The sequence below is a fragment of the Carcharodon carcharias genome, chromosome 2, assembly GCF_017639515.1.
Source record: "Carcharodon carcharias isolate sCarCar2 chromosome 2, sCarCar2.pri, whole genome shotgun sequence".
Classification (NCBI taxonomy): Eukaryota; Metazoa; Chordata; class Chondrichthyes; order Lamniformes; family Lamnidae; genus Carcharodon; species Carcharodon carcharias.
This window is the reverse complement of record NC_054468.1, coordinates 189,193,334-189,220,395: the sequence shown is the minus strand read 5'-3', so window position 1 is coordinate 189,220,395 and position 27,062 is coordinate 189,193,334. Positions and strand designations below refer to the sequence as shown.

Below are 27,062 nucleotides of genomic sequence, written 5' to 3'. Positions count from 1 at the left end.
TTTCCATCTTGCAGCTATCTGATCAGAACTCCTCACAAGCTGGGTATAACCAGTTATGACTTTAACAACAGAGCAACAGCATGTACCAACTGTATATTTACAACTTACCGCAATATGTATGTACTCTGTGTCTGCCAATGCTGTTTGTTCCATACAAGCAGGAAGCTATTTAATATCCTAACTAAAGATCTGGAAATAATTTTTAAGCAAATTCAATGTTGTTTCCAAGTTTTGTGCTGAAGGGAATGCTTTTAAAAAGAGTGATCTGATGGGAAAGGAGAGAATGAGATGGGAAGCTAATTATTTTTTTCAACCAAATAGTGAATATTCAAAGTTCATTTATCCTCCCTAGGGAACCTTGTTGCAGCTACAATTATAGTCAGCATTTTTTTCACATTGTAAATATGTTAATTATTACATTTACAAAGTAACAGACTTAGTTGTTCATGTGCTGCTTGACAGAGCAGAGAAATAGTGGCAATGTTCCTAAGAAGACTTTTATACCTTTATCAAATAACTGGAATATCTATTTTTGTAAGCCATATCATCAAATGTAAGATGCAGACCCCTCTACAATTACTGGCTGTGACCAGGAGGACCGTGTTCATCCTGGCTCGCTGGGAGTTCTCCAAGGTAATTGAAATTCTACCTCCATAGAGTTCAGATGAGAAGTGATATGAAGATGTGGGAAAACCTGAGCTGAATTGATTTTTTTTCCCCTTAATGTTTGGACAAAGAAATAACTTAGCTAAGTGTAGCAGAGATGATAAGCGCATTCAGTCATGGTAGATTAAGAGGCCTGCATCAGTTAACACAGACTGTATTTTATTCTCTCTCTATGCGCTACCATGTTTAGATTGGAGATTAATTGCAATGGAATTACTGTACGTCTGTTTGTTTTTTTAACAATTGCAAATTACATTAAACAGCCGATGTGTTTTCTAATATGATTGTTCTTACCTGATAATTGGGATGGCGCCACATGAGATTTTGATAAGAAATTCATAAACACTCCCTTATGAAGCCCTCATGACTTCATTTTGTGACTATCAAGGGTGACAAATTATTTGAAGAAAGCAGACCTAAACATAAAACACAATGCTCCATTTCTTTCAGCAGTACGACTGTTTGTTTATTTTTCAAATATTTGCCCTGTGTTATCTGGCATATGATGAGGAATATAATGAAATGTTATACAGTGGCAGTGTTTCCTGGCTAATTTCTTTATTTGCTCCTCCTGCTGCCTGATGGCTGTACTTGGGCAGAAAGTATGAAATTGTTATCTGCTCGTGCAATTAGAGATCAGCCTCTTTCATTCCAATCCTATTTGAAGATTGATTTGATTTTCGTCCAATAACAAAAAAATAACAGAACACAGCTTGGGTTTTGCGCAGATATCTGTAGCTGTGAAGTGTTAATTGCAATTTAGATAAGGATTAGAAGGACCATATCTCAGTAGACCACATTTATTTGCAAGTGCTATACTGTAATGCATCAGGATTTCTCAGGTTTTGTGTGTGTGTGTGTGTTTGTGTGTGTGTGTCTGTGTGTGTGCACGCACACTCCTGTATGTGGTCCCTTGTGTAGCTGCTTTCAGATAATAGGGGTTAAACAAGCCCTCTCGCCAGCACCACTCCAGTTAAGGTTTTGGACAGTGGCACTGCAGGCTTCGTGCAAACTCTGAATTATGCACATTTTTCAGTTCCATCAGTAACTCCAAGACTGCCAAATAAGCCTGATTTAGAGGATTGTCTCCTCGCGTTCCCCCAACCCCTGCCTTCTCCCATTCTGCAGATTACTAAACGGTCATCAGTTTAATGGCAGTGTTATTTGCAGCTTTCTCAAAATCAGCCAGATTCATATTAGTGCCCAATTGTTTAAGTAAACCCACAATGTCTGCTGGCCAAGAGATGCATCTTGGTTTTTTTTTTACCATGGAATGATTTGTTGTGAGTAGATTGTTCCGAGACTTCAAGATGAGGGATGATATAGAAATGCAATTTGTTATCATGTAGAATGTACAGTAGTTGGCTTGATGGTCACTTCCAATTATTATTTGACTGCCTGACTATTGCCTCTCCACCACCGCCTCTCCATCACCACCCCACCTTTGCCCTCCCCCCAAGGAGGAAATATACATTTATGCAATTGGTAAAATACTGCAAGTTTGATTTTCAGTTTGATTATACTGAAGTTTTCAGTGAAAAATACTTTTTGCTCCTTTAGTTCTCTGGATTGTCTGGAAAGATTTTACCCATCAGATTCAATCTCATATGCATTCTATTCTGGAATTAACTTCATAATTGAAAATCCTGTTATGGCAATTTTCAGGTTTATATACCTGTAAATAAAAAGCACTTTGTACCTGACTTGTACTGGTGTAGCATGGGTGGTAGGAAAATGCAAACATGGGCTTCAAGTGGGATTGGGGTTCATCATTAATGCATTAAAAATTAACAGGAGAAATATTGCTGTGGTGAATTTGATGCCCCAATGGTGTCATCCTTGCTGAGCTTTCAAGGATTCAGAATTGTAGTGTGTAAATGCAGCAGACACCGGGTTGGCATTGGGGGTTGGTCCACCAGAATCATTCTGGATGTGATCATAAAGGTAGTAAAAGATGTTGGTGACTTGAGAACATGACTCCATGGTATTTGCACATTTTATTTGAAGTTTGTATAAAATATATGTGCTGCTTAGTCTATTGCTACATGACTATAAAAACAATTCAGGTAGTGATGTAAAGTGCAAGAACTTTTAATTTGTATTGTTACTAGTGCTAATGGTGGAATTAAACTACATGGAAAAGTAACAGGGGAGATGTCAGGAAATATAAAGGCATAATTGTGTTCTATAAACCATAACTACCACTTCCACTTTTCATTTTAGACATATTTCTATGATGTGTCAGAAGTAATGTCTCTTTCAAAAGCCTCAACTGCTGCAAACGTTTAGATCAGGGACACACGAATAAAATGAACTGTGAAATGTGGCCTGGGAGACAAGGTGGTGGGCTCTGCTTGATTCCTAATTAATTGACATTTTTAATTACCCGCATGCTATGCATTATTTGGAGTGTGTATGGAGTGTGGGATTAAATGTAGTGGTTAAAGAGCTATGCCTCATGATTAGCTGATATGAAATGGAAAACCACAATTCATTTTGCTAGCTTAAAAAGGCTAAATGATGCATAGATAAAGTTGATGTATTGTATACTGATATAGTGCATATGTATGCAATGTTGGGAGTGCATTGTATTAACCCTGTGATTATTTCAGGTTCAGTTTAGAGAATCAAATTTTTTAATGAAAATAATAAAAATGAATTAATATGCTGTGCAAGACTATTGCTTATAGCAAGTAAATTACTGAAATCCCTTTCCTTCCATGCCTTCTGTTGCACTGTAGTGCAGGGACGGATGTTAAGCGATCATGATCTACAGGGGTAGTTCTAAATTTACCAAAGTAAAGAGTGTTGTTATTTTCTTAAACATATGTAAATTATTTTTTCCATCATATGAATATTATCATAGGGTTTAAATGGGGTGAAGATTTTGAATTGATTCCCCTGAATATACCCGTCACTTGATTTAGTGCTGAACTTGTTAATAGCATCAAAAGCAGACCACCCACAGACCAAGAAGAGCTATTAACATATCAAAATGGTAGGGTGCCTGAGACCTGCCACCTTTCTTCAACGTGACAGTTGCATTGCCTGATGCACATGGAGATTATTTTATCAGTTGTTCATATCAATTGGGCAACCGTGTGCCTTTTGAGGGTAAACTCAGTATCTGATGCATGCGTGTGTCCTTTCTTTTATTTCCTGCACTTTCTGAAGATAAGTGCATGTTGGTAAAGACTGTAGTTGCAGACTAAGAACATTGTGGATATTCATTGTGCTCACTGGAAGGAAGCATAGAGTCATCACTGCCCTCTATTGTCAGAAACGGAATAGCAGGATATTTTAGTGACCAGTGTTGAAGCGACTGATCACAGCTTAATAGCACATTTCTGGAATGTCTTCTGCTACTGCTCAAATGAAATACAGCAACACCCAGAAGCTTCTTGACCAAAATAACTGGCATGACTTATTATTGAACATGAAATATTTGCTAACATCAAATCAGACTTAATTGATGGTAATTATTAAAAAGATTTATAGTTTATTAAATTACCAGTATTAAAAATACAGAAGTTGGATAAAAATTCTGTTTGCAATACTGGCATTGCAAATAGAATAGATGTAAACCTAAAATTGCAGGTGATGCAGAAGTCCATCTACAGCATGTTTTGGGTACATTCTGTAATCAGTAGAAACATTCCTCTAATCCATTGGTTACAAAACACTCAGCAAGCACTTTTCAAAAGCACTATTTTAGATATCTGGTCAATATTGTTTATGTTCTTGTGTTATTTCCCACCCGCAAAATACTTAAAACCCCTGATGATGATGATGGCAGCAAGAGGCTGTTCAAAATAAAATCTGTCTTCCGTTGTTAAAGTGCACATAAAGACGAAAGATAAGGAACAAAGTGATGCAAATGCACATAATACTCGTTTCATCGCTTTGCAGGTGAATGTACCCAGTTGCTTACTAATTGTTTAGGTCATGTTGGTCTGTATAATTTGTGTTTGTGGTCTTCATGTTCTTACATACTGTCAACAGTATGTTAATGACAGACCTAAAATGAATGAATTTGGATTCATTTCTAGCATTTACAAGCTGAAGAGTTGATATTTTCCTTGCCAGTTTTTCGACGGTAAAAATTTGAGGTATTAAAGGCTGTGCTAAATGTAACTAGGCATTTGTATATTTATCACTTTACTACTTCTTGGTTACAGTGTTCTATTTTACAATATTGCATTGTTAAAGCAACTTTTCAGCATTGTGTTAAATATGTTGTATTTATGGTTCACATAGGAACATTTGTGCGCTTGCTTTAACCCTTGTAACATGGCAAGAATGACTTCACCAGAATTAAAGGGCAAAGCAAAATGCAGCATTTACATCCATTGGCTGATTTTTGCATTTATTTAATGTTTCACTCTATATTAGGTTTTTGTATTTACAGATCATTGGTGCATACAGAGTACTGCACAAAAAATTATTGTTGTTAAAGGGAACAAGTACTTTATGGGTTAACATACCTCTGGTGAGAGACGGGCTGGCCATTAATGGAGCAGCCACTACTAATCTGAATTAATTTAAAATAAATATCCCATAAATATAAATGTATTTAAAATAAAGCATGGTATCATATTTATACAATTTGTGATCTATTTCCCACAATAAACAAGTGTTCTGCCTGGTTAGGTGTAAGAGTTGGACAGATCAGATATCACACTGATAATAATTGGAAAAACAAAAGTGCTGGAAAATACCCTCACTTTCCTTCAACAGATGTGGATTTTTTTTGGGAGAGTGGAGATTTCCTGTTGGCATCTGCATCAATGGCACAGGAAGATATGCAGCATAGTACGATGATAAGTTTTAAAAGTGCGCTTTTTCTGCAATTTTGCATGTTGCTAAGATTCATTGTGAGCCTCTCCGCATGAAGGTGTGGTATTTTTATGTGGTAGACATTGCTGTGGTCATTACACTACTTCTATTGTAGTTCCATTGAACAATGACGTGTTTACACTGGCTTTATGAAGAAATGTATTCTGTATACGAATACACAGCAGATTGCTTATGCTTTCCTCTGTGCTTATTGCCAAACATTGGGTTAATGTAAAGTTTGTGTTCAGAAAGGATGCAGAATTCTCACATTGACAAGTGCAAAGTGGCTGGTTCTATGCTGAAGCAGATTTTGCAGGTTCTGTTGGTACATGCTGTGGCCAGTTGACACAATCCCACCAAAAAGCAGGATCCGACACAAATAAATATGAAATGTGTCGGGCTGGTCAATACCATATGATCCAGGCCATTGCACATGATAACATTTCTTCTAAGCAGCACATCAGAGATGAAATAGATTGTAGGTACGTACTGTCAGTACAGCATATAACAATATCAAGGGCTGGTCATGTGCGATTGATGGAGCTAGGTGCACGGTTGCTCCTCCTGTTTGTAACCAGAAAGGATAAAAAAATGTTTTGTCATTGTATACGTGCAACAGTTTTTTTTTAAAGGGATAGGTTGGAACTAGAATAAACATCTTGTTTCTATTTAAAATGTTCTCTTGGGTGATTTGAAAGTCAAAGGAGCTGGGTGCAGCCATGTGGTGTTTTATCTGAAGAACTGTAAGTGTAGTGTGAAGAGTGTGCATATCTGGATTGTGAAACTCTGGTGTAAGACTATACTTCTACCACCTATACAGTGCCAGGATCTTCTAAAGTGACAACCTAATGCAGTTTTCAAGTGCCATTTGAATGGCGTTTTTTTTGTATGTGAGTACTGACAGGTACATCATTAATTCGCTGCATTTGATTTAAATGTTGGATAAATTGAATTTAAATTATAAGATGAAAAATTATGAAAACTAGAAATATAAGAAGTGCAGAAGTTTAGCCTCCAAGTAAATTTTGGCTGTGTTAGACTGGACAAACTATGAATTGTAGCAAAAATTACTTGTGCTTAATCTTTGATTCCATGGCACATGTATTTCTAGAATCTATACACAATGAAACTGCATATTGATGAAATCTGTAAACTCAGCTGAATTTGGTCTTCATCCATACCATAATTAGACAGAATTCTTCTTTGTTAAATATTTTCAACTTGTATTACGTGATCACCAAATCTTCAAGAAGCATTTACAAGAAAGCAACTGCCAGCACTATTGCGCTTGCAGAATGGTTAATTTAACATCAGAAGCAATTCTGAGACAGCTTTGCTTTTGGACAGTAAAAAGGGTTTACATTGGGTTAACAGAATGCAGGGAGACAGCCAGCTGTTGGAGCTCGCATCATTTGAAGGAGACCATGATTGGAGGAGCTGTATTTCAGAACAGTTCTTGCAATGGCTTTGACGCCGGTTAGCCTTTCTACAATTGCTTCAAGCCACATTGTCGTATTGCTCTGTAGCAAGCAATTCATGTCAACACAGTGAAGATATTGGTGTTTGCACAGGGGAAGTATTTGTCATCATACTTCTAATGGATCCTTAATTTTCAAGTTGAATATGAAGGTGTAAAAGCCCCCCTATTAAATTTTTCCACATAAGCCCTCAGCTTTATTCCAAATTTGCAAGATAGAGAACAAACCTGCCACTTTGCAAAATTAAGAAAACATGCAAGTAATGTAGCTGGCTCAACATGCGAAACTTATTAACCATTCCAGACTTCTAAATTTTAAAAAAGGTAAAAATGACAAGAGAGCCCTTTAAGAGCAGCTTTCAGGTTATGGTGGAGTCTGCATTTAGATTTTAACCTTTTTTTAAAAGATAGAATGGTGCTTGCCTTTAAAATCCCTTGGGAAAGACAGTTCAGCTTTAAAAAGAGTAAAAAAACCCTTCATGGATTTTATATAGAAAGGTGCAAAAAAGGACTATTGTAAATGCTCAGTAAATATATATCATGAGAATTTAATTCTACTCCACAAGAACTGAGAATACTACAGGCAAAATAATTGTAATAAACCTGTGGTAAAATGAGTTCTATTAGCACAATCAGTCATTTTTACAGTAACTTCTGCAAAGAAGCAAATGAACAGGGTTCCTTTAAGCTTTTTTTGTACACTGCTTTAAGGCTAATAGAAAATTGTGCTTTAAATGCTGTACTGTATATGGTTGTGGAATTTTGCTTCCCTCCTCCCAGTTTAGAGACTTCCCGCCTACTGTACCTGCATTGCTTCCCTAAACCAGTGTAGGAATTGTCCTGTCTGCAGTGCTTTCCTCTGAGTGGCTGCAATCCCACCAATGCGATGACTGGTGAGGTCGGGGATTGCATATGTAAAGACCTGCTTCATATTAATAAGCTACAATCGGGACTTTAAGACCTTGATTAGGAGAGTGCGAGCCTGGTCCCAGCTGGCTTTGCCTATAGGCTGTCACCAGAGAACATTTGTGTTAATTGCGCCACTCTGTCAGGGAACTTTGATTTATTGCCAGGAGTGTGGGCTCGAATAATGGTGCTGAGCGCACATGGATTTGGTAGAACTTTGTCTCCCTGAATCTTTTTCTCTCCACTACGACGAAGAGTAGGTACCTTTTTTTTCCATTCTGGGCTTTTTGCTTTGCAAGGCTATAGGGGTTTGCTGTATATGTGTATGTCCCTGTGTGTCTGTGCTGCTTGCTTGCATGTTTTGTGCCAGGATTACGTCCTACTCTTCAGTGCAACGGATGTTCTCTGAATTATCTCCAGATTCCCAGAAGCAGTCTACTGTTACTGCATATTGTGCTGCTATTTGTAATTTAGCCAAAGATGTGAGAAAGCCAAAGGAATGGACAAGGACTGTGCTGTCAAATGCTATATATTTTTTCTGTATCTATTATATATCTAGAATTTTTTAATGCTTCATTTTAAGGGATGTGAGGATTTTTTTAAAAAAAAAGCCTTTCTTGATTTCTTGCTGTAAAAGCTAATTTGTGTGATTGGTTTTTATAATCTACTTAATGTAGTTGCATTCGAATGAAATTTGTACACATGGCCTTTGTTTTTGAATCTAAGGGGGGATTTTTAACTGTGGCAGCTTGCAGCAAAAAAGACGGGGGTGGGGTGGGGGGGGGGCGCGGTGGAATAAGCTGTGCCTTGATCCCAGTTAGCTGACAACTTGTCTCAAGTTATTTCACTTTTCATTGTATCATTCATCTCTTTAAATGATCGTCCCTGTTCAAGTCAGCAACAGGCTCGGGATATAGGAAGAACGTCACAAACCTGTATGAAAATACCTTCACATCTCAAAATGCCTCGAATGGAGTTTTTTTTCCCCTGCTGATCAGCTGGTTTTGCATATTTGCACAGAGCTTTAAATATTGCAAGAGGTCAGATGTTCCATTTGAAAGATGCTGGATGTACACTGTGACAACCTTGCATTTACAGGGAATACGGCTATTTAGTGTGTTCATTTGAATGTATTTCGCTGCACGCTTTTGTTGTCAGAGCCTCCTGTGCTACAGTAATTAACCTGCAGTAAAAATAAAACCTTTGCGGCTCCTGATTTCATTCCCCACCAAAGCTTTTTTTTTAACAAGTATATTCCTTGTCTTTGTGTTCACTAAACCTTACAGAGCTGCAGAAGCCTGCCTATAATATTTTAATTGGAAAGACTGAGAAAAAACAATATATTTTTGATCTGCTCAATGTGTGCCTGTGCCACTGTGGTTAAGCTCTCCAGAGGAAATAGGCGATTACACTGAAGCAGTTTGTGCTGTATTATCTCTTTTACATTCACTCGCCTTATATTAAATTGTCATTGTCCTAAACCGAGAGAGAAATGAATTGCAGCTTTCAGTACTGTCTGGCAGTGAAATATTTACCCCCTGTGTCCCCAATCATACTTCACGTGTGTTTGATAGTATGGTGCTGACATGAACAATCTCACTGGCTTGCTGCTCAGTTATTGCATCTTCCTTTGCTTTTCCCTCCCTGGACTTTAAGTGACAAAAAAAAAGTTGCTCATCAGAATCCTAATGCTACTTTCTCTCCTTGCCACATTTACATTGAAATACCTGTTCAGCCAGTATCGAATGTCACGTCAAGTGTAAGCAAAATGTAAGCTGATATAAGGCACATTAAAGGGTGGTGCAGCGAGCCAGATTTAGCTCTTTCTTGGAAAAATGGCCTTTCCTTAAATGACCGCTCAAGCTGTCGTGGCACGAGCAGGGCGCAACTGTTTGTTGTGCCGGCCGCTTTACTGTACCCATATGGAGCTTTGTAATTGGCTTCAGATTGTATTAGTTGGTAGAGCCTTACAGATCAGCATTGTCAGGTTTTAACATTAGTATGAATGACACCTGTCCAATCAATCATGTGGCCACAGCTCCACAGATGGAATGGGGTCTTGCCTGCTTCAACATGCTGCTGAATCACAGCACAGACTTGGCTTAATTCGTATTATTGTTCTTTCTGGAAATCAAGAGGAGAGGTTCACTCCACACTTAAGGGCAGTGCTCAGGCATAAAAGCGCGTGTATGGGGGGGAGGGGGTTGGAGATAGCTGGCGTAATGGCAAGTGCTATAATTGGCTTTACTGTGTTAAACTAATCCCAGCAGGTTACACAGATAAGGCATTGCAGAACAAGTATATGTCCAGCTTCACTTGAGGCCCAATGCTGGTGTTGTCCAGTTGTCCAGCCTTTGAATTCTCAAGCAGATAACTCTAGCAGTGACTTTATATCTTACTGCTGCTAAAGATTCACCTTTTTTGTCTTTTTTAGGTTATTCTGCTCGTTTATGCATTCTTCTTTGTCTAACTTGTAAATTACCTTGATGTGTTTATATATATATATATATTTTAAATACTTTTGCACAATATATTCAAATACAAAATTTAGATTTTCTGAAAATAAATACTAACTGGTACACTTTTTATACTCATTTGAATAATTTAAATCAAATATGCCTTTAAAATTTAGCTGGGCAAAGGCTCCAGCATTTATTAATTTGGCTACACTCTGTTACTAACACTTTTTTTTATCGTGATAATGCCTCAGATAACTTAGAAAGTACAGGATGTAATAATTATCCTGTTCAGCTACTCGATAAAATGATGAGAGCTTTGAAATGTTGATATATTTTGAATAGGCATAGGCAATCATTTCTGGAGGCAGCTTGTTACCCAGTGTGAATAAAATACCAAGTTTTACATCAGTGAAACTCAATGATTCATACTTTGGATTTCAATTCACATAGCAGTAAGCCATGCTGTGGCATCTCAGTGTTTGAATTTTATTTTTCTACTTGCAACAGTGTTGGATAATTCAACCGAGGAGACATGCGTAAAATGATTCCCTTTTCCCAAAGTCGATTTAGTGCAGCTATTTCATTTTCATTCAGTCTGCTTTAGGCAAGCATGCAATCCAGAGGGTTATTTTTTCAATTTGTTACAGTAAGCATATATAAAAAGATGATTTTTAAGTTCAGAAGTTTTAATTTCTATATATCCAGAAAAGTTTAAAAGCTATTTCAAATAGTTGAAATCTATTTTAATTTTAAAATAATGTTTGTAGAAAAGGGGTTTACATGCAAAACCTTATAAGTTAGAGTAATTCAATAATTCTTCAGTTGGCTGCTACTGAACTCCAGGATAGTCCCCGTGGATATTGTAATTAATATATGGACCTTTTGGTCAAGTTCTTTTTAATTCCTCAGCTCAAGCTTGGGTAGGAAGCCAGGTTTTAATTTTATGTTGGACAATATAATCTTCAATTGTAGCCACATTAGACCTTTAAACAGTTCTATTTTGTTAGCACATTTGAAGGAGCAGTAATCACTGCAGCAATCCTTATTCTTTTTAATCAACATCATAAGTTGCAATTTAGTCCCCTGCATGTACTTCAAATTTGTCTTGACAGAATGATGTTCGTATTGAGTAGCATGCCACCAAAACACGTCGCACAAAGCATGGATAAAGGAAGATGATAGTTAGCCCTGACAGATTGTTGGAATATAGCGACTCTGTGCCAATGGCAGCAACTTTCATCCTCGTGGAAGGCAGCGGGTCATACCCTAATTATTTTATCCTTTTCTTCCCCCTTTTTTCCCTTCTGGATTGAGTACAGGGAGTTGGGTGTTGGTCAGGTTGTTTGTGTGCATGATATAGGTTATTCCCTAAAACAAAACAGTTTGGTACAAATCTAGTCAGCAGCTGGTGTGTGCAATGCAAAAACAGGCTTGTGCCAGAGGATGTGGACAACCCAAACAGGCCAAGCCAAAATGAGAAGCGTTCTTCCGCTGGGCTCGGTTTGTTTCCTAAACAAGGAGCAGGGTGCCTTAGGCAGATCTCCGCCCTACCAGTTAAAAAGATGTCCAAGAATTAATTTGTTTTAATTTTTATTCAAATCATTCAAGCTTCCACTAAAAGAAAAATCAGATTATCAAATGAATACTGACTTGAAACTGGCGGTATTTTTTTTTAAAAGTGTGCTGGTCCAAGCTCTTATTTAATTTGGATTGCAAATATTCTTGCACTTTGGCCTTGATGTGAAGTAGTTTCCAATACATGTCAACGGGAAAGGTGCAGTGTCCGGTACCAATCGAACTCGAAAGGGCGGAATTTTACACTGGTGGGATTTTCAGTCCCACCGAAGTCAATGGACTTTTGAACAGCTCGTCGCATTTTACGGCCCCGTCCCTGCAATGATGGTGCTGTAAAATTCCACCCCAAAGCCAGATGTCAAACCATTTGGACTGGGGTTGATGTGCATTATAACTCCAATCTGACATGAATCTGGCTTTTAAAAGTTGAAAGATCTAGCTAGCCTATAAACTTTATATTGGGACTTTTTAATGCTAAAAGCAAGTGGATGCTCCAACCTGCTCTCTCCCTCATGTTAAAACACACACCAGGGAGCAGAGCTTTATCATGGCATGCACAAAGTGATTTGCAATCTGCAATATGACTTTCACCAACTTTACTTTGTACTTTACAGCAATTGGCTTTTGACCCAGTAGTATAACTTAAGAGGTTTCATAAAAGAGGTAGAACACACCTGATTAAGACTTGAGGACAAAATTTTTTTATTTAATGAAGAATGTAATGGAAAGTAGCTTTGAGACACTTGAAAAAAGGGGAAGTAATTACAATACATGCGTGATTTGCACCTTTCAGGTTTAGCAATTTATGGAGATATAATCGACAAATATGTTCACCATTTTGGGCAATAAGAAGATAGAGAACCTACAGTTCTTGAAAGCCATGAGCATCTATAAGGTGTCCAATTCACTTGAACGTTTATATTTTCCAGTTTTCCCTATGTTCATCTTAAAACAAATAATTTCATCTGGACTGTTTATATGTAAAGCATATATATTAAACTTAGCTATTATTTCATTGCTAAAGAAAATAGAATTATTAATCTTGCAACAATTATTTAGCCACCTTTGACAAAATAGGACAGCGTCAGAGGTCTTTGGTCAATGCACAATTTTCAAGATGAAATAGAAGGATCCAAAAAAAGAAGCAGAATTTCAGACGAAGCTGGATTGACGCTAATATACCTGGAAGGGAGCTAGTTCGTGCTGAAGCATCCAGCGTCAGACAGGGCTGTGTGCCATCTGTCCCACCTGCTGCATAGTTAGTCCATCTGGTTATTCAGAGTGTGCTTTGTGGGTTTTACCAGAGCAGCTTCAGTGCCAATAGGCAAGCAAGCAGAGTAAATTATTTAAGCAGCCAATGTAAACTGAAAGCTCTCACCCTAGATGCTGGGGATTGTGTTAAATGCTTGAAAGCTTCTATTTGCATATAGATTTAGATACAGTATATAGATCATTGAGGAGATTACAACCAAATTATCTTTATCTGGATCCTTACAGGGCATCTTTTTTGCCTGTATTGGGTAACAACATGAATATTTCTTGATGGTATTTTTCTTTTGCATTAAGAGGAAGTTAAAAGGATGTGATTTATTTTCAGTATAGCAGCCCTTTAACAGAGCATTAAGTGTTACCGAATTTGCTAGAACCTCTTTAGAATGTCAAGTCTGCACATTTTATTATTCCCTGTCACCAATTCACTTGCTGAGCACTCTTTGCAAATCTGATATGGGATTTCGAATGGAAAAGAAACAATTGGAAAACATAGAACCAAAAGAGGCGGAATAAATCAAACAAGGAGTTTAAAGACAACCACATCCATCTAGTCCATGCATCTCTGTTCCACATATTTCAAAGAAAAATGGATTCGTGGGGTGTTTAAAACACTAGAAATTTTTGTTAGTGGTGCAAATGCTCACCTTGTATGCCAGAACCAACTGTATTCTCCTTAATTAGAGCGAATATTTTTACTTACTTTTAAAAGGTTCACCGAGTTAAGTGCAATAAATTCCTTATTTCACCAGTAAGAACATGAGCCCCTGCCTCACAGCAAAATATGCTATAGCTGAACATTATAGCAAAAAAAACCTTATACTACATTTTTTATTTTGCAGGGACAGGGCGAGGTGCAAGTTACTTTTCTTGATTTAACATTGTACAAGCTCCTGTCACAACTCCAAACCAATGTAATTTCAGAAGAACAATATAATGTTGTCATTTTTTCAGGAAATCGAACTTTCACCAAGCATACGTGGATTTTAATGTAGACATAATAGGCTGTAATATATGCTGTAATAATTCCAAATCCACAGATTTTAACTATTTGATCTGAAACTTGCTTCTTTTGGACCTGGAATTTACTGAATGACCAAGAAGTTTGACTTGCACCTAAAACATCCACACAGTTTATTCTTCTCTTCGGCCATCAAAAGTAGAAACTGAAACTTTCCTGGCAAACTCCAGGAATAAAAATTTCAAAGGGACCTTGAATTTTGTTTGCAGGACCCCAATTTGCATATTTGAGAAATCTAACGCTTGTTTCAAGCTGGTGCTCCGGGTAGTTAAAAATTGCCCAAGCAGTTTGTACCTAACAGGTTGTGATATGAAATTTGTCAGTCTAACGTTATTTTAAGCTAGTGGAGGGTATGAGTTGAATTGCTTGCTGTAAAGTTTGATGGACCAATTGGAAATGTATTTTGCTGCAGTGCTAATACCCATGTTTAGCCACTAGAGGCTACTAGATCATTTTTATGTCACTAACTCGTGACTTAAATGGTACTGCCCGCAGCTTGTTGATAAAAATTCAAATGATGCCCGAACCTGAAAATGGATTGGACCCTGGGCTGTGGCCTTGGGTTGTTCCATGGTTGCACCACTGACTTCATACCCATTTTAGGTCAGAGTTGAAAATTCCCCACCATTCCCATTGAAAGCTTGGCATAACAAAATTGCCATCCTTTTAAAATCCTGAGTTGTGAACCTTGCAATATTGCAACTGAATCAGGTAAATTTGTGTGTCTCCAGTCTAGTTGACCCACATTAGCTCTTTTTAGTTAGTATAGTACCATATCCTTTCAATATTTTTCCTCTTCCTTCCTCTCCCTCGCTGCAGGACAGATATTTTCATATCAGGGCCATATTCCGCAGGAGCCAACATCCTTCAGTACCTTGTTGAAATGGTTCAAGTGTGAGCTTTGGACAGTGAGTGCTGGAGGGCTATTCGGCTGCAAGAGGCATCACAATGAAGCAAAATCCAACCCATATATAGCTTCTAGAATGACTTACTGAATTGCAAGGAGAAGTGGGTCCCCTGGTTGACCAGTGTTAATATTCACCTCTAACCTTGAGGAACCAATTGTATTATCACAGCTGCTGTCCTGGTGGAGAGCAGAACCTTTTTAACACTTCAGACAACTAGCATAAGTAGTTCAGGAAATAATCGAGCGTTAGCTGAAAATTGTGATGTGTTGGATAATGCTATGTGCAGATTTCCGAACCAGAAGTTACTAAACTTCTGAACAGAGATTTGAATATTCATGTTTGGGTTGAAATGAAGAGTATTGCTTGTGAAGCAGTTCTCTGTGTGAGCTGGTCAAATAAAAAAAATGTTAGTTTAAGTGATAGGTTTAAATATTCCTCGAGAACAATCTGCAGCATAGCTGTCTTAACATATTGTCATTGCACAATATAAGACTAGGCATGCAGTGCAATGTATCTTAGGAGTGCAGTTCACATTTCCACCAGTGGATAGAAATTGAAAATGCTTGAATTGCACAGGAGGACCATCAACATCTAAAAGAGAAAACATAGATTCGTGTTTCTGCAGTGGACGTTACCTTTCATCTTTCGATACTGGCAAAGCTGCTGTTAGCTTGCAGCATTTTCCATTTTTATTTTGTACTGCCACCATTCCTGGTTTTACTTTTTACCTTTTATAACCAACAGTTGCCAGCAGTACACGAAAGAGGATATTTTCACCTTCAGCCCAGAGGAAGCAATTGTCTCCCTTTTTGTGTGCATCAGATTAGAATCTCAATTAATTGTCATGGTATGGAAATATCATCAGCTCATGTCCTGTGAAGGGTTATGTTGTCTTATTGCCATGCGGACCAGCTGTGAAAGGAGTGATCCTTGATTGGCTTCTCCTTTAGATTTGTTCATGTCAAACCTACTAAGATCAATTCAGATGAAAAGCCCTAGTACGGTGAGTACTGCGTTCTGCATATTTTGTGACACCAGGTAGCCCCACCACCACCACCTCCCCCCACATCAGTAACCAAAGCTCCCATGTACTGTCATTCTTCACATGTTCAGCAACTCACACCTCGCCCCTTCAATTCTGAAGTGCATTACAATAGTCCCTGGTCAGAAGAAAAGTCCATCTGTTTTGGAAAAATAGGAAGATGTTAGGTTTTTACTGATAGATGGGTTAAATCAACTGATTTAACTGATTTCCCTCCAGAGGTGATATTTTATTTATATGATAAAATGCTTGGAAAGTGATTAATTTGTCAAGGGAATGTCTTGTTACTGTAAATTTACTGAAACTGTAATAAGTGCTACACAGATGGGGCAACAAAGAGGCAATGACTAATGAAGAGATGGAGATTCACAAAATATCTTATCACAAGTAATTTAATTTTTTATAAAATACTTTTTAGTTTTAATTCAGAAAAGCATAGAATTAGGTATTAGCATTTCTAGCAAGGCCTCCAAATTATAGCAGTGACTGCCTGTTTTGTCAAGTAGATTAAGTTAAATGTACTGTCATTTGTAAAAGCTTCATGTAGCCACAAAAGAGAAAGACTGGCCATGCAAAATTGCTTCTAACCTTTTGTTTTAGGCATCTGATATACAATCAGAGGGGTCGGGGGATCTAGGTGGACAGTGTGTTGTGGCATATGTTAAGCAGCAAATGCGGTGAATTTTTGTCCAAAAGATAGTGGGTACGAAATCATGCTTGTTAGTGCAAGATTTTTGGGTGTTCCAGTGTCCGTAGAGCCTTAAAACGGGTCTGTGGCACATGTACAAGTGCACACTTGAGGGGCAAATTGCACCTGGCACCATATTGGTGAGGCATTAGAGCACACGCAGTGGACGTTGGCCGGAAGTGTGCAGAGCAGGCAGACCATGATGTTGCATAGCATGCTGTGCTGATTTGATGCCAACACTGCTATTTTGAAGCTCAACACCACAACCAACTTAACACTGCAAAGCTGAACACACAGTCAGCATCAGGAAGGATGCCACACAAGTGCAATTTAAAGGAATTGTCAGCTACTTACAGGTTAGTTGCTGGATGATTTCTTCTGTTGCTGCCATGATTACAAGTGTTTGGTGCTTCCTGTATTTGTTACAAGTTACAAAAGTCTACATGGAGTGGTTTGTCAGGTGCTCCTCCCAGACATTGGTACACTAATGGTTATACCAGTATGACTTGGAGAAAGAAGAGGGGCCACATAGAGCAGGATATACTGCTGGAAGCGCGAGGAGGAGGAGAGGAGAAGGCCATATCTTCTGGGGTGCTCAGGAAGCAATTCTTTTACTTCAGCCTCAGCAAAGAACAACGTGTGAGACGTCTGCGCTCACCAGCTGCAGCCACAAATGCAATCTCAGAGCAGGGTAAGGGCTGCACTGTCAGTGCTGTGAAGGTGACTGTAACTTTCATGTGCCTAACTCCTTTCAGGCTAGAGCTGAAGGTATTTAAAACATCTTGCAGTCTGCCATCCGCTGCTACATTAGGGAAGTCACTGACACCTTACTCAAAAAGAGCTACCTATATTTCACTCTCTCTTGCTAGAGATGCTCAAGCAGAGTGAACATGTGCTCTTACAGCGCTTCCCCATGATGCAGGGCACTATCCAGTGTACACACATGGCTCTGCAGGAGCCACATGTCAACTCTGAAATGAAAGCAGAAAATGATGGAAATACTCAGCAGGTCAGGCAGCACCTGTGGCGAGAAACAGAGTTAACATATCAGGTCGATGACTTTTCATCAGAACTCAACTCAACATGTCAGTTCTGCCCAGAACTGAAAGAACTTCCATCACCTCAAAGGTCCAGAGAGTGCGTGATCAAACAAAGTGAATCAGGTAAGTCAGTGCCCACTATTTTGGCTGTAGTTATGGTGTCTTCACTTCGCAATAATCTGCTGTGCACAGCATACATGCAATGAAAGCCACACTACCATATGCAATGTGATAGAGCAATAAAGCAGACCATTGACATGCTGAAACAATATATATATTGCCCATACCACTTTGGAGGAGCCCTACAGTACTCGGTAGAGCAGGTGTCAAGCTTCATGACAGTCTGCTGTATGCTGCTGAACTTTGCCAGCATGAGGGAATAGCCCTTGCCACCAGAAATACAGCAGCCAGGTGGGGGAGCGGGGGTGGGGTGGGGGGGGTTGGTGGTTGTTGTTGGTGGGGGGGCACAGACATGAGAGGAGGAGGAGAAAGAAGAAGAGATGGAAGAAGAAGGGATGAAAGGAGGAGACAGTCTTTCTGCCTGGGCTGCCCATGAGTTCATTCAAGTGCAATACCAGGATCCCAATTCATCGTTCATCAACAGTCCCATATTCTTACCCTCCTTCCTTCAATGAGCTTCACAGGATCCCCTTGGTCACAATGCAAAAATAAAATCTGTCACAAAATAAGCATTCCAAAGCAAATTTATAAATGAAGTCATGCCATATTGCATTCAAATGTTAACCACTGCCCCTTCGCTGTTCACTTAGTGCCTGTCTTCCATGTGCTTTGTCTGTCCTAATGCTATGCAGTGATACCCCAGACGCTGCAGCATAGCTTGTGGAAAGCTGCTGACTTTCAATAGAGGAAACTGCAGATAGCCTTGGAGAATAACTTTGAGCAGCTCTGGCCCACTGGCTGTGGAGTACAGCAACTTTGCGTGGGTGGCAGCAGTTTGGTTGGCTGATGAGCAACAGCATCACATGGGCAGAGTGGCATGGGCGGGAGGACTAATACTGTCATCCTGAGAAAGATAGCAAGTTCATTCTCCATGAAGCCAATGCCACCCCACTCAGGCAACACCTTAGTAATCCTACTAATCTATTGGAGGACAGAATTCTGGATGGCTGTGACACCCTGCAAACCTCTTTGACACTAATCCACAGCCATGGTGACAGCGGCCTGCACTTGCATGGCAGTAAGCTGACCTTGCATGACAACAGTCTGAGTTTTCACTGCAGCACTCAAACACTGGACGGCTGCTGTTTATGCAGCAATGTAAGATGCAACATTGGCCTTCCGACGCTATATCATGGTTGGGTCCAAAGGTGTGCAAATAGAGTTGGCCACCAATTCCATGGCTCCAAACTCTGTGCAAGGCCCTTTGCCAAGCTGATGTTGCACACCTCCATGATCCTCAACTTTGAATGTGGGCTTTCTGGCAGGCTTGCACCAAACATTTTGTTGTGCGTAGTCATCAGCATTCTTCTGCACATTGCCTCATTGGAGTCCTCACCTCAATCCCCTGCAGTGAAAGCTATGTGAGACTCACCCTCTGGCAAGCTGCCAATTGTGTTGTCCTTGTCCCTGCTTTGATTGCAGCCCACTTGTGCCTGGTATCTCACCATATGCAGACCCCACCTCTAATGATTCCTTGAAGGTATGGGCACTGTCAGTATTTGAGCTGGTGGCTGCGAATGTGAAAGTGAGCCTTGGTATTCATCATCAATGTCTTCTTGGTTGACTACTTGTGTGAGATCATTGAACTTTTTGCGACACTGCATCCAGGTTCTCAAAGCTTGATTCCTGGCATTGACCTCCTGGCATTGACCTCCATGACTATTTGCTCCCAATGCCTTTTGAGAGTGTGGATGGTGCATCCTTTCCTCATGTGGACACAAGACAACTTTCATCCTTTCCACTCTCCAGAACAAAATCTTCAGTGTAGCATCTGAAAACTTTGGAGACCCCATTTCCTCCCTGTTGTACCATTCCTCATTCTTTCTAGGTTAAATTGTCTTCAGCTATGACACCCAGCACTGCTCCAGCCACAATGCACCTCCCCTTTAAAGCTGCAAGCTAGTTTTAGTAATGGTAGCTGTTCATGATATTGACCCCCTGCTGATGCCTCCAGCCAAAGAACAGCATGGTTAACACTGGCTGGACCTAGAAATCATTGAACTGAGCAGATAGCACAAAGTTGGCATGCTGCTTACACTGCAGGTGCGGGTGTATCATGCTTCTTGATCTCCTCACCTATTTTAAGGGATTGTCCAACTTAGCCCCCAGTCTTTTTTTGATGATCCCTAACAAAATTTGGAAGAAGTGGAATGTTATGTCATTTGTATACTATGTCATTCAATTACTTAACCAAGACATTCTGCCAAAGCCCCTCCAAGAAAGGATGAGCAAATGTGCATTTTAAGCGATTATAAATTGAAGATCAGGATTATTAATAAAGAGAGGAAAAATCCTCAAGATCAAAGCACTTCACAGTCAATGATTTTTTTTTAAATTGTGAACACTGTTGCAAGGTAAGCAAACATGACAACTACTTTACACACAAGCTCGTACCATGAGATAAAGTTAACTATTGTAATCTGATACTACTAGAAAAGTTGTTAAAACTGTATTTATAATCATTTCTATAATTTCTATTTGCTAAAAACCACCAGTAAGAAGTGATTCTGGCAGAATCTCTGGAGAGAGTAATAGAATTTCCTAGCCCTCCCCATGGCAGGTTCTCACATGACTGGGCCAGCAAGCCATTGAAATCTCCATTCACGTCAGCGGGACCAGAAGATCCCGCCAGCATGAGGGGCCAATGTTTTTGGTCATGATGTAAGTTCTGATCAAAGGTCATGACCTGAAACATTAACTCTTGTTTCTCTCTCCACAGTTGCTGCCAGGCTTGCTGAGTATTTCCAACTGTTTCTGTCTTTATTTCAGATTTCCAGCATCTGCAGTGTTTTGCTTTTGAAAAGATGTGATTAACTGATTGAACCACTTCTACTTCTCCACCAGGCTTCTGTTTCCTATCTGCCTCAACATGGCATCTCCAACCGTATTAGGCCACCCTTCCTGTGCCCTTTTGCCATTTCCCTGTTAGCATGTTCAAACAAAATACATGAAACAAACTTACTAGCATTGTTTCATTCTACCTGACCCAGGGCAAGTACAAAGATTTACAGGACAAAAAGAATTGAGGCTGTATAACCAGAGTAAAATCAATAAAAATATTTTAACAAAATTGGGAAAGGAAATTAGCATGTTGGGTGAGAATAGAAAGAATAGCCCACTATAGATTTGTAGGCACAACTTAAATATGCTTCAGCCTAATACTTATCTATTAAATTAATGATGAAAAAATTAGTTTGGATCTTAAAAATGTAATGCAATTACAGGAGTCATCTTTCACACTGCTTAAATTGATATGCATGCAAGTAAATATCTAAAATAATTGATAAACTGAATACATTTTGATATACCTCACAGACTACAAGATTGTAGAATGTTGATGTGATGTGAAGTCTATTTGAATTTTATAGAATTTATATTTACAGATGGTGCTGGAAGTAAGGAAGAAATAAACAATCAACTATGTAGTAATAGTGATCATATTGTGAACTGGGATACAGTAAAACTTTGTGATGGGAAATATAAGTTGTTCCACTTGATTTACAATAAAACTTAAGCAAAGCACATGAACAGCTCTTGTAAGCTAAGGCATGAATTTTGTTTCTGGGTCAGGACCGCGGAGTCAGGGCATTTTCTGATGCTGCAAACCTGACCTGGCAAAAGTGCCTCGGAAGTTGCAATTTTCATTCTGGGGTTGCAGGGTTCTCTTGGAGTCAGGCCAGGTGATTCCAGAATGAGACAGGAGGCGAAATGGATGGAAGGCCTGCATTGGTACACTGGCACTTTGTCAAAGATTTTTTCAAAAGCATTTAAACAAAGAAAGGCCCTTCAGCCCTGACGTCTCACACCCCCTCAACACCCCACATATTCCCCATGCCCCATCCATGCCAACCCATGCCACCTCATGCCCCTCTACTCATTCTTCCACAATCCCTCATACCGTCCATGTCAACCTATGGCCCTCTCCCCACCCCCATGGCCCTTATAGTCCCATGCCAAGTTAGTGCCAACTTAGTACCAAGCTTTGTCCCTTACCCACCAAATTTTCCCTTACACCTGCCATGCCAACTCATCCAGTATCCATCATGGGAAAACCTCAGGAGCCAGGCTGAAGTTAAATAAGATAAAGTTCTAAGTGTCTATTGCACATTTTATTTTTTAAAATAACTCTCATTTGTAAAACCCATTCACTACATTTACATTCCTTCAATTAAATAATGTCATAAAAATAAACATTTCACTCAAGTGCTTAGTCTCTTATAAAAACAAGCATTGGAATTCATAGTCCCACTTCTAAGAGTCTGTAACCAGCTGGAGCTGTCAATAAAACAGCGAAATGGAAGGCACCCCACTTTGATAATGGAAGGTTGTGAAATCAGTCATGCAGCACAAATCCTGTAATGAAAGCCCTCAGACCTATGTCAATGGACAGCGTGGAATAGCAAGAATTTATAAAAAAAACTCCACAGTTTTTTTAAAGATTTAAAGAGCAGGAGTTTTAAATGCCTCGACAGCTTGAGAGGTGCTTTTGACAGTTCCTCTTGACAGTTCTTTTTGACAGCTCTCTCAACAGTTTCAATAAGTTTATGCACTTTTAACAATCCCAAAGACACCTTGCCTCTTTGAAAGGGCACCTTACCTCTCTTAAAGGCATCCCGGGACCATATCCAAAGGTAACCTACCTCTCCAAAAGGATACCCCACCTCTCCAAAGGACTACACAAAGTTTAGACCTGCTCCTACCAGGCCTAAACTGCACACACCATGTTCCCACACTTGGCTAGCAAAAGTCAAATGCTACTAGAGACAGCTGCTGTTTTATATGGGTAGTTGCCTTAGCGAAATGCTCACATGCAAATCCCAACGCAGGTCCATTCCCATCCCTGCGAAAATAGTAGGTGCTGTGTTTGGTGGCAGGACTTCCAGATTTCAGTCCTTTCTGCCATTTTCGCAATGAAGAGGCTCTCCATTGTTATGAAAATTCAGGCCTCAGTTTCCACTGTTTATATAACCAGTGCTATGTAATTGGAAATCTAGATCTACAACCTGAAGCATTTATATTTTTTTTTAATAGCATGCATTTGTTTAAAACTCCAGAAAACCACTCTCAGTTAATATTTTTAATGTAGTGAAACTTCAGCTCAATCTAACATCTAGAATTAGTATCTTCCATGGGATACCAAAATTATTAGCCAGGAGTGGGTTGGGTGGGGGGGAGCATAAAATCAGTTGGGATGTCAGGGATGGCAATCCCTTTGCCTTCCTACTGCTGTCATTTTATCGAAGTGGAGGAAGCCTACCTGCCCTTAGGCCAATTGAGGCCCTTAAGTGCTCAAAGAAGAGTCACCCAATGGGCTCTTCCCACTGCCACTGGTATTACCAGCGGCAGGAAGATGGGGACTTCACCAGTTGGGGAGACCACCAAGTATACCCAGCCAGCCTCCTTGCAGGCTCAGGGGTTGGGCTGTACTGGTTGGGCCCACGGAAGATCCCCAATCCACCCCCTTGCCCCCACAGTGGCAAGGGCTGTGCTCATTGAAAGATCCACCCCTCCTCCACATCCCATGACTGACCCCACCCCTTCACTAGAGTCTGCCTTATTGGCCTCAGCGAGTCCCACAAACTTACTTGTACCCTGGGCCTTCACCATGGCGGATGGCCTGGGCCTGCTGCAGTACCTGCTGCTGCAGCTGGGACTGAAGAGCTGCCAACCATCTGACTGGCAGGCAGTTCTTAGGGGTGGGACCTCAACCCTCAAAGGAGTGGAAACCCCGACTGCAGGCAGATTAATTGCTTGAGGATTGCCAGCCTGAGTTTCCATGTCTGAGGCGGCATTCTCTCCGACTTTCTGGCCAATAGATAGGACACTGCCACCCCGTAAAATCCAGGCCAATTTGGCTGGTGCTGTAATTTCAAACTGAATGGCTGTTCATGGCAACTGAACTTGAACTTTTTTTCTCTCTGTTTCATCAAGCTGTAGCACTTATTCAGTTATTTCTGTGTGGAATGAAATGCCTGAATATAAACCCTACTTATGCAACAATTAGAAGTAAACCACATGGATGGAACCCTTGCCATCTTGTGCGGGCATGAAAGCTACTTTCTTATTTGCACACAGACACCTACAAACACACATGTTTAAGGAGTAGATTCTTTCTCTGTTGTCCAGAAGGAAGAAAGGTTATGAAAGCATTGGTTTTAATTGTTAGTTTGTATTTAGCCTAGATACTGTGCATCTATGCTTTTATCTTGACTAACATTTGGCAGTGTAGAGATGGGAGTTCTAAGAGCCCCATTACGAATTTACGCTTTCAACAGGGGCCACTTCATTGAGATAAGTATCAGGAGTGGACCTTCTGAAACCGAATTAGATGGCAAAATTCTACACAATCCTAAATACAGTAATAGCAACATTTTGCAATGACAAACTTGATGGTACTTGGAAAGAAAAAACAATTGCATATAACTGCAAAAAAGGAATTAATTCTAATTTTGTACCAAAACCTAAGATGTTGCCCATTGTTTCATGCACCAGTTAACAAGGGGGCCCAGCTTATATTTTTAGTGATAGCACTAGGCTGAGTTGCAGCATGTAGTCTAGTACAAACATACCTGAGTGTCATTAGAATTAATGTTACTGCTCATGATGTTAAGGCCCCAGCCATCTTGGAAGACACATGTTTTGAGACATTTTGTCAGGTTGTTTTCTACCAGTACCTTTATAACTCTAATATTTTAATATTTGTCAGCCATGAGGATATGTGCTGTTATGAACAATGCGTGAAGTTATTCACTTTGATGTAATTGCCAAACAAATTTTGCGAGCAAAAACCCTTATACATTAAACTAGCACATTTTATTTGTCAATCAAATGTGTGTATAAAAAAAATCCCAGTCTTGCCTGTGGTGCAAGGAGGAATCTATGTCTTCCTGTGCTTTGTCACTTACATAAGATAGGAAGTTAGAGCATCAATGCCAATTGAGTGGATCAATTAGCATTGTACTGAAACTGATGCAAAATGACATAAAATCAGAACTAGTGTTAAAGGCTGTGCATTTTATATTTTATGTATATATGTACATTATGCATTTTCATCATGGCTTACAGTGAAATACTGTTGATAAATGTACATTATGAATTACTCAGAGCTGAACTGATTCATGTTGTAAGTAATGCAGTGGTTCTGCCACTTATAAGAATGAGATTTTAGATCTTTTATGGCAGAATTTAAACAGCTTTATTTAGAAATCTTCTCAAAGCTAGTCACTGATCTAGAATTTGAACATTGCATTTTTTTAAAGTAAATAAACAATAACTCAAATTTGCTTTTGAGGCATTTGTTCTAACAGATGGCCTTCTTCAGATTTAAGATGCTTTACAGATGGGAGTCGCAGCAGCCTGCTCTGCCACAGCTACCTCTGTAGGTTGATAGATGGGTATAAATCTCAACAATCCTTTCTTGACAACCAATTTATAGAATCTGATCTGGTTAAAGACATGTCTTTCATACTCGAGCCACAGGAAATAGGCTTTTTTTTTACAGTCTTGTTATATCCCATCAGCTTCCCCTCTTAATGAAATAAGCTTTAATTACACTCTTGTTCCATTTCTCTGTGACCCCTTTAAATGTACATGTGTGAGAAGACCCCAGTATTTCCCCCCCTACATGAATTCATTAGGAACCCTGATGGTTCTTAGTCTGACTGACATCTTTATTACTAAATCCAAGTGTATAAAATCACCTTGTCACAGTGTCATCATAAAAAAAAGTGAAGGTGGTTACCGTGGAGTATCTGAAACGGGACCTGGAACAATCAGTGTATAAAGTCGGTTTCTTAATGGCAGTAAAATCAAATGTGCCAACAACTCCACGACTCCCTGCTGTTAGCTGACAGCATGGTGCAAGATGCTAGGGCTAAACATTCAGTTAAACAGTGATTGTGATGAAATGCCACTCTATGCTTAGCACAAAAACTGAACAGGTGTAGAGCCTGGCTTTTTTTTTGCAGGCTGCAGGAGTATGACAGTGAAACACATCCTGTGCATTTTATTTCTGAGGTAAGTGGAGTGTAAATTAAACTCTACACTAGACTGTGCAGTAAGTTGTATGCGCATTTATTGAAATCTACTGCACAATTAGTCAATTTTAGGGAAAAACATTTCTTTTTCAAGATCTGCGATAAAAGATCTATTTGAATTCAATGGGAAAGTATTTAATGGGGAAGTGCTTTTTTTTAATTAGAGGCCATTTTCCCAGACACCAATTGATTGCCAACAATCTTTGTTTAATGAGGACAACTGGATATAAGGGACAATTGCACTTTTATTCGCGTATCCCTTTAAATAGGTGTTGCCACAGGCTTGAAATCTGTGTTTTTACAGCTTTTAGCACAAGAAACAAATAGCAGAGGTTAAAGTATCATTACCAATGTAAAAGTATATTTCCTGTCTTTTTTTGCTGACATGGTGTGGAATCGTCCCAGTTTTGCACTAAGTGTGGTAGCGGGTGAGAAAAGACATTTTACCTGCCAGCTGCAATGGCGGATTTTCACACCGTATCGCCCCCTTCCCACCTCATTAATTATGCAGCCACAGGAAACACGCTGTCTCACTTGCAGGTGGCTGCCGATTTGCCCGTCACACCATTACCTCGCTGCTTCCTCATGCCATGCACGCACTTCTCAATACCTGCAGCCCAGGACTGCTGGATGAAGACATGGCCCCAAAAGCCGAGAAGAGTGCAGCCCCACGATTCGGTGATGCATCCCTGGGACGCCTTCTGGACACTGTGGAGGCCCGCCGCAACGCCCTCTACCTTTGCTCTGGCCGCAGAAGGCCCACCACTCCGGCTTGGGAGGCAGTGGCAGAGGTGGTCAGTGCCAACACTGTACACAAGAGGTTGGCCATCCAGTGCAGATACATATGAATGATCTCACCTGTGCCACCAGGATAAGGCAACCATCTCATCATTCTAAACTCACACACTCAAGGCCAACACACATTCACTGGCATCTCACTCACTGCCAGCTGAAAGGAC

General features: G+C 39.8%; 1 protein-coding gene across 5 annotated transcripts in view; it reads left to right on the top strand.

Annotated features, from left to right (window-relative positions):
- Positions 1 to 27,062, top strand: part of esrrga (estrogen-related receptor gamma a) — a 264,887-nt gene that overhangs the window by 149,840 nt on the left and 87,985 nt on the right. Inside the window, exon 1 of one of the 5 annotated variants that reach the window (XM_041213269.1) lies at positions 7,928 to 8,141. The exons of the other annotated variants lie outside the window; for them this stretch is intronic. Within the exon in view, the coding sequence (XP_041069203.1) occupies positions 8,086 to 8,141 (56 nt within the window). The 5' untranslated portion in view covers positions 7,928 to 8,085. Of the gene's footprint in view, positions 1 to 7,927; positions 8,142 to 27,062 lie in introns of those variants that run through there. 5 annotated transcript variants of the gene reach the window in all.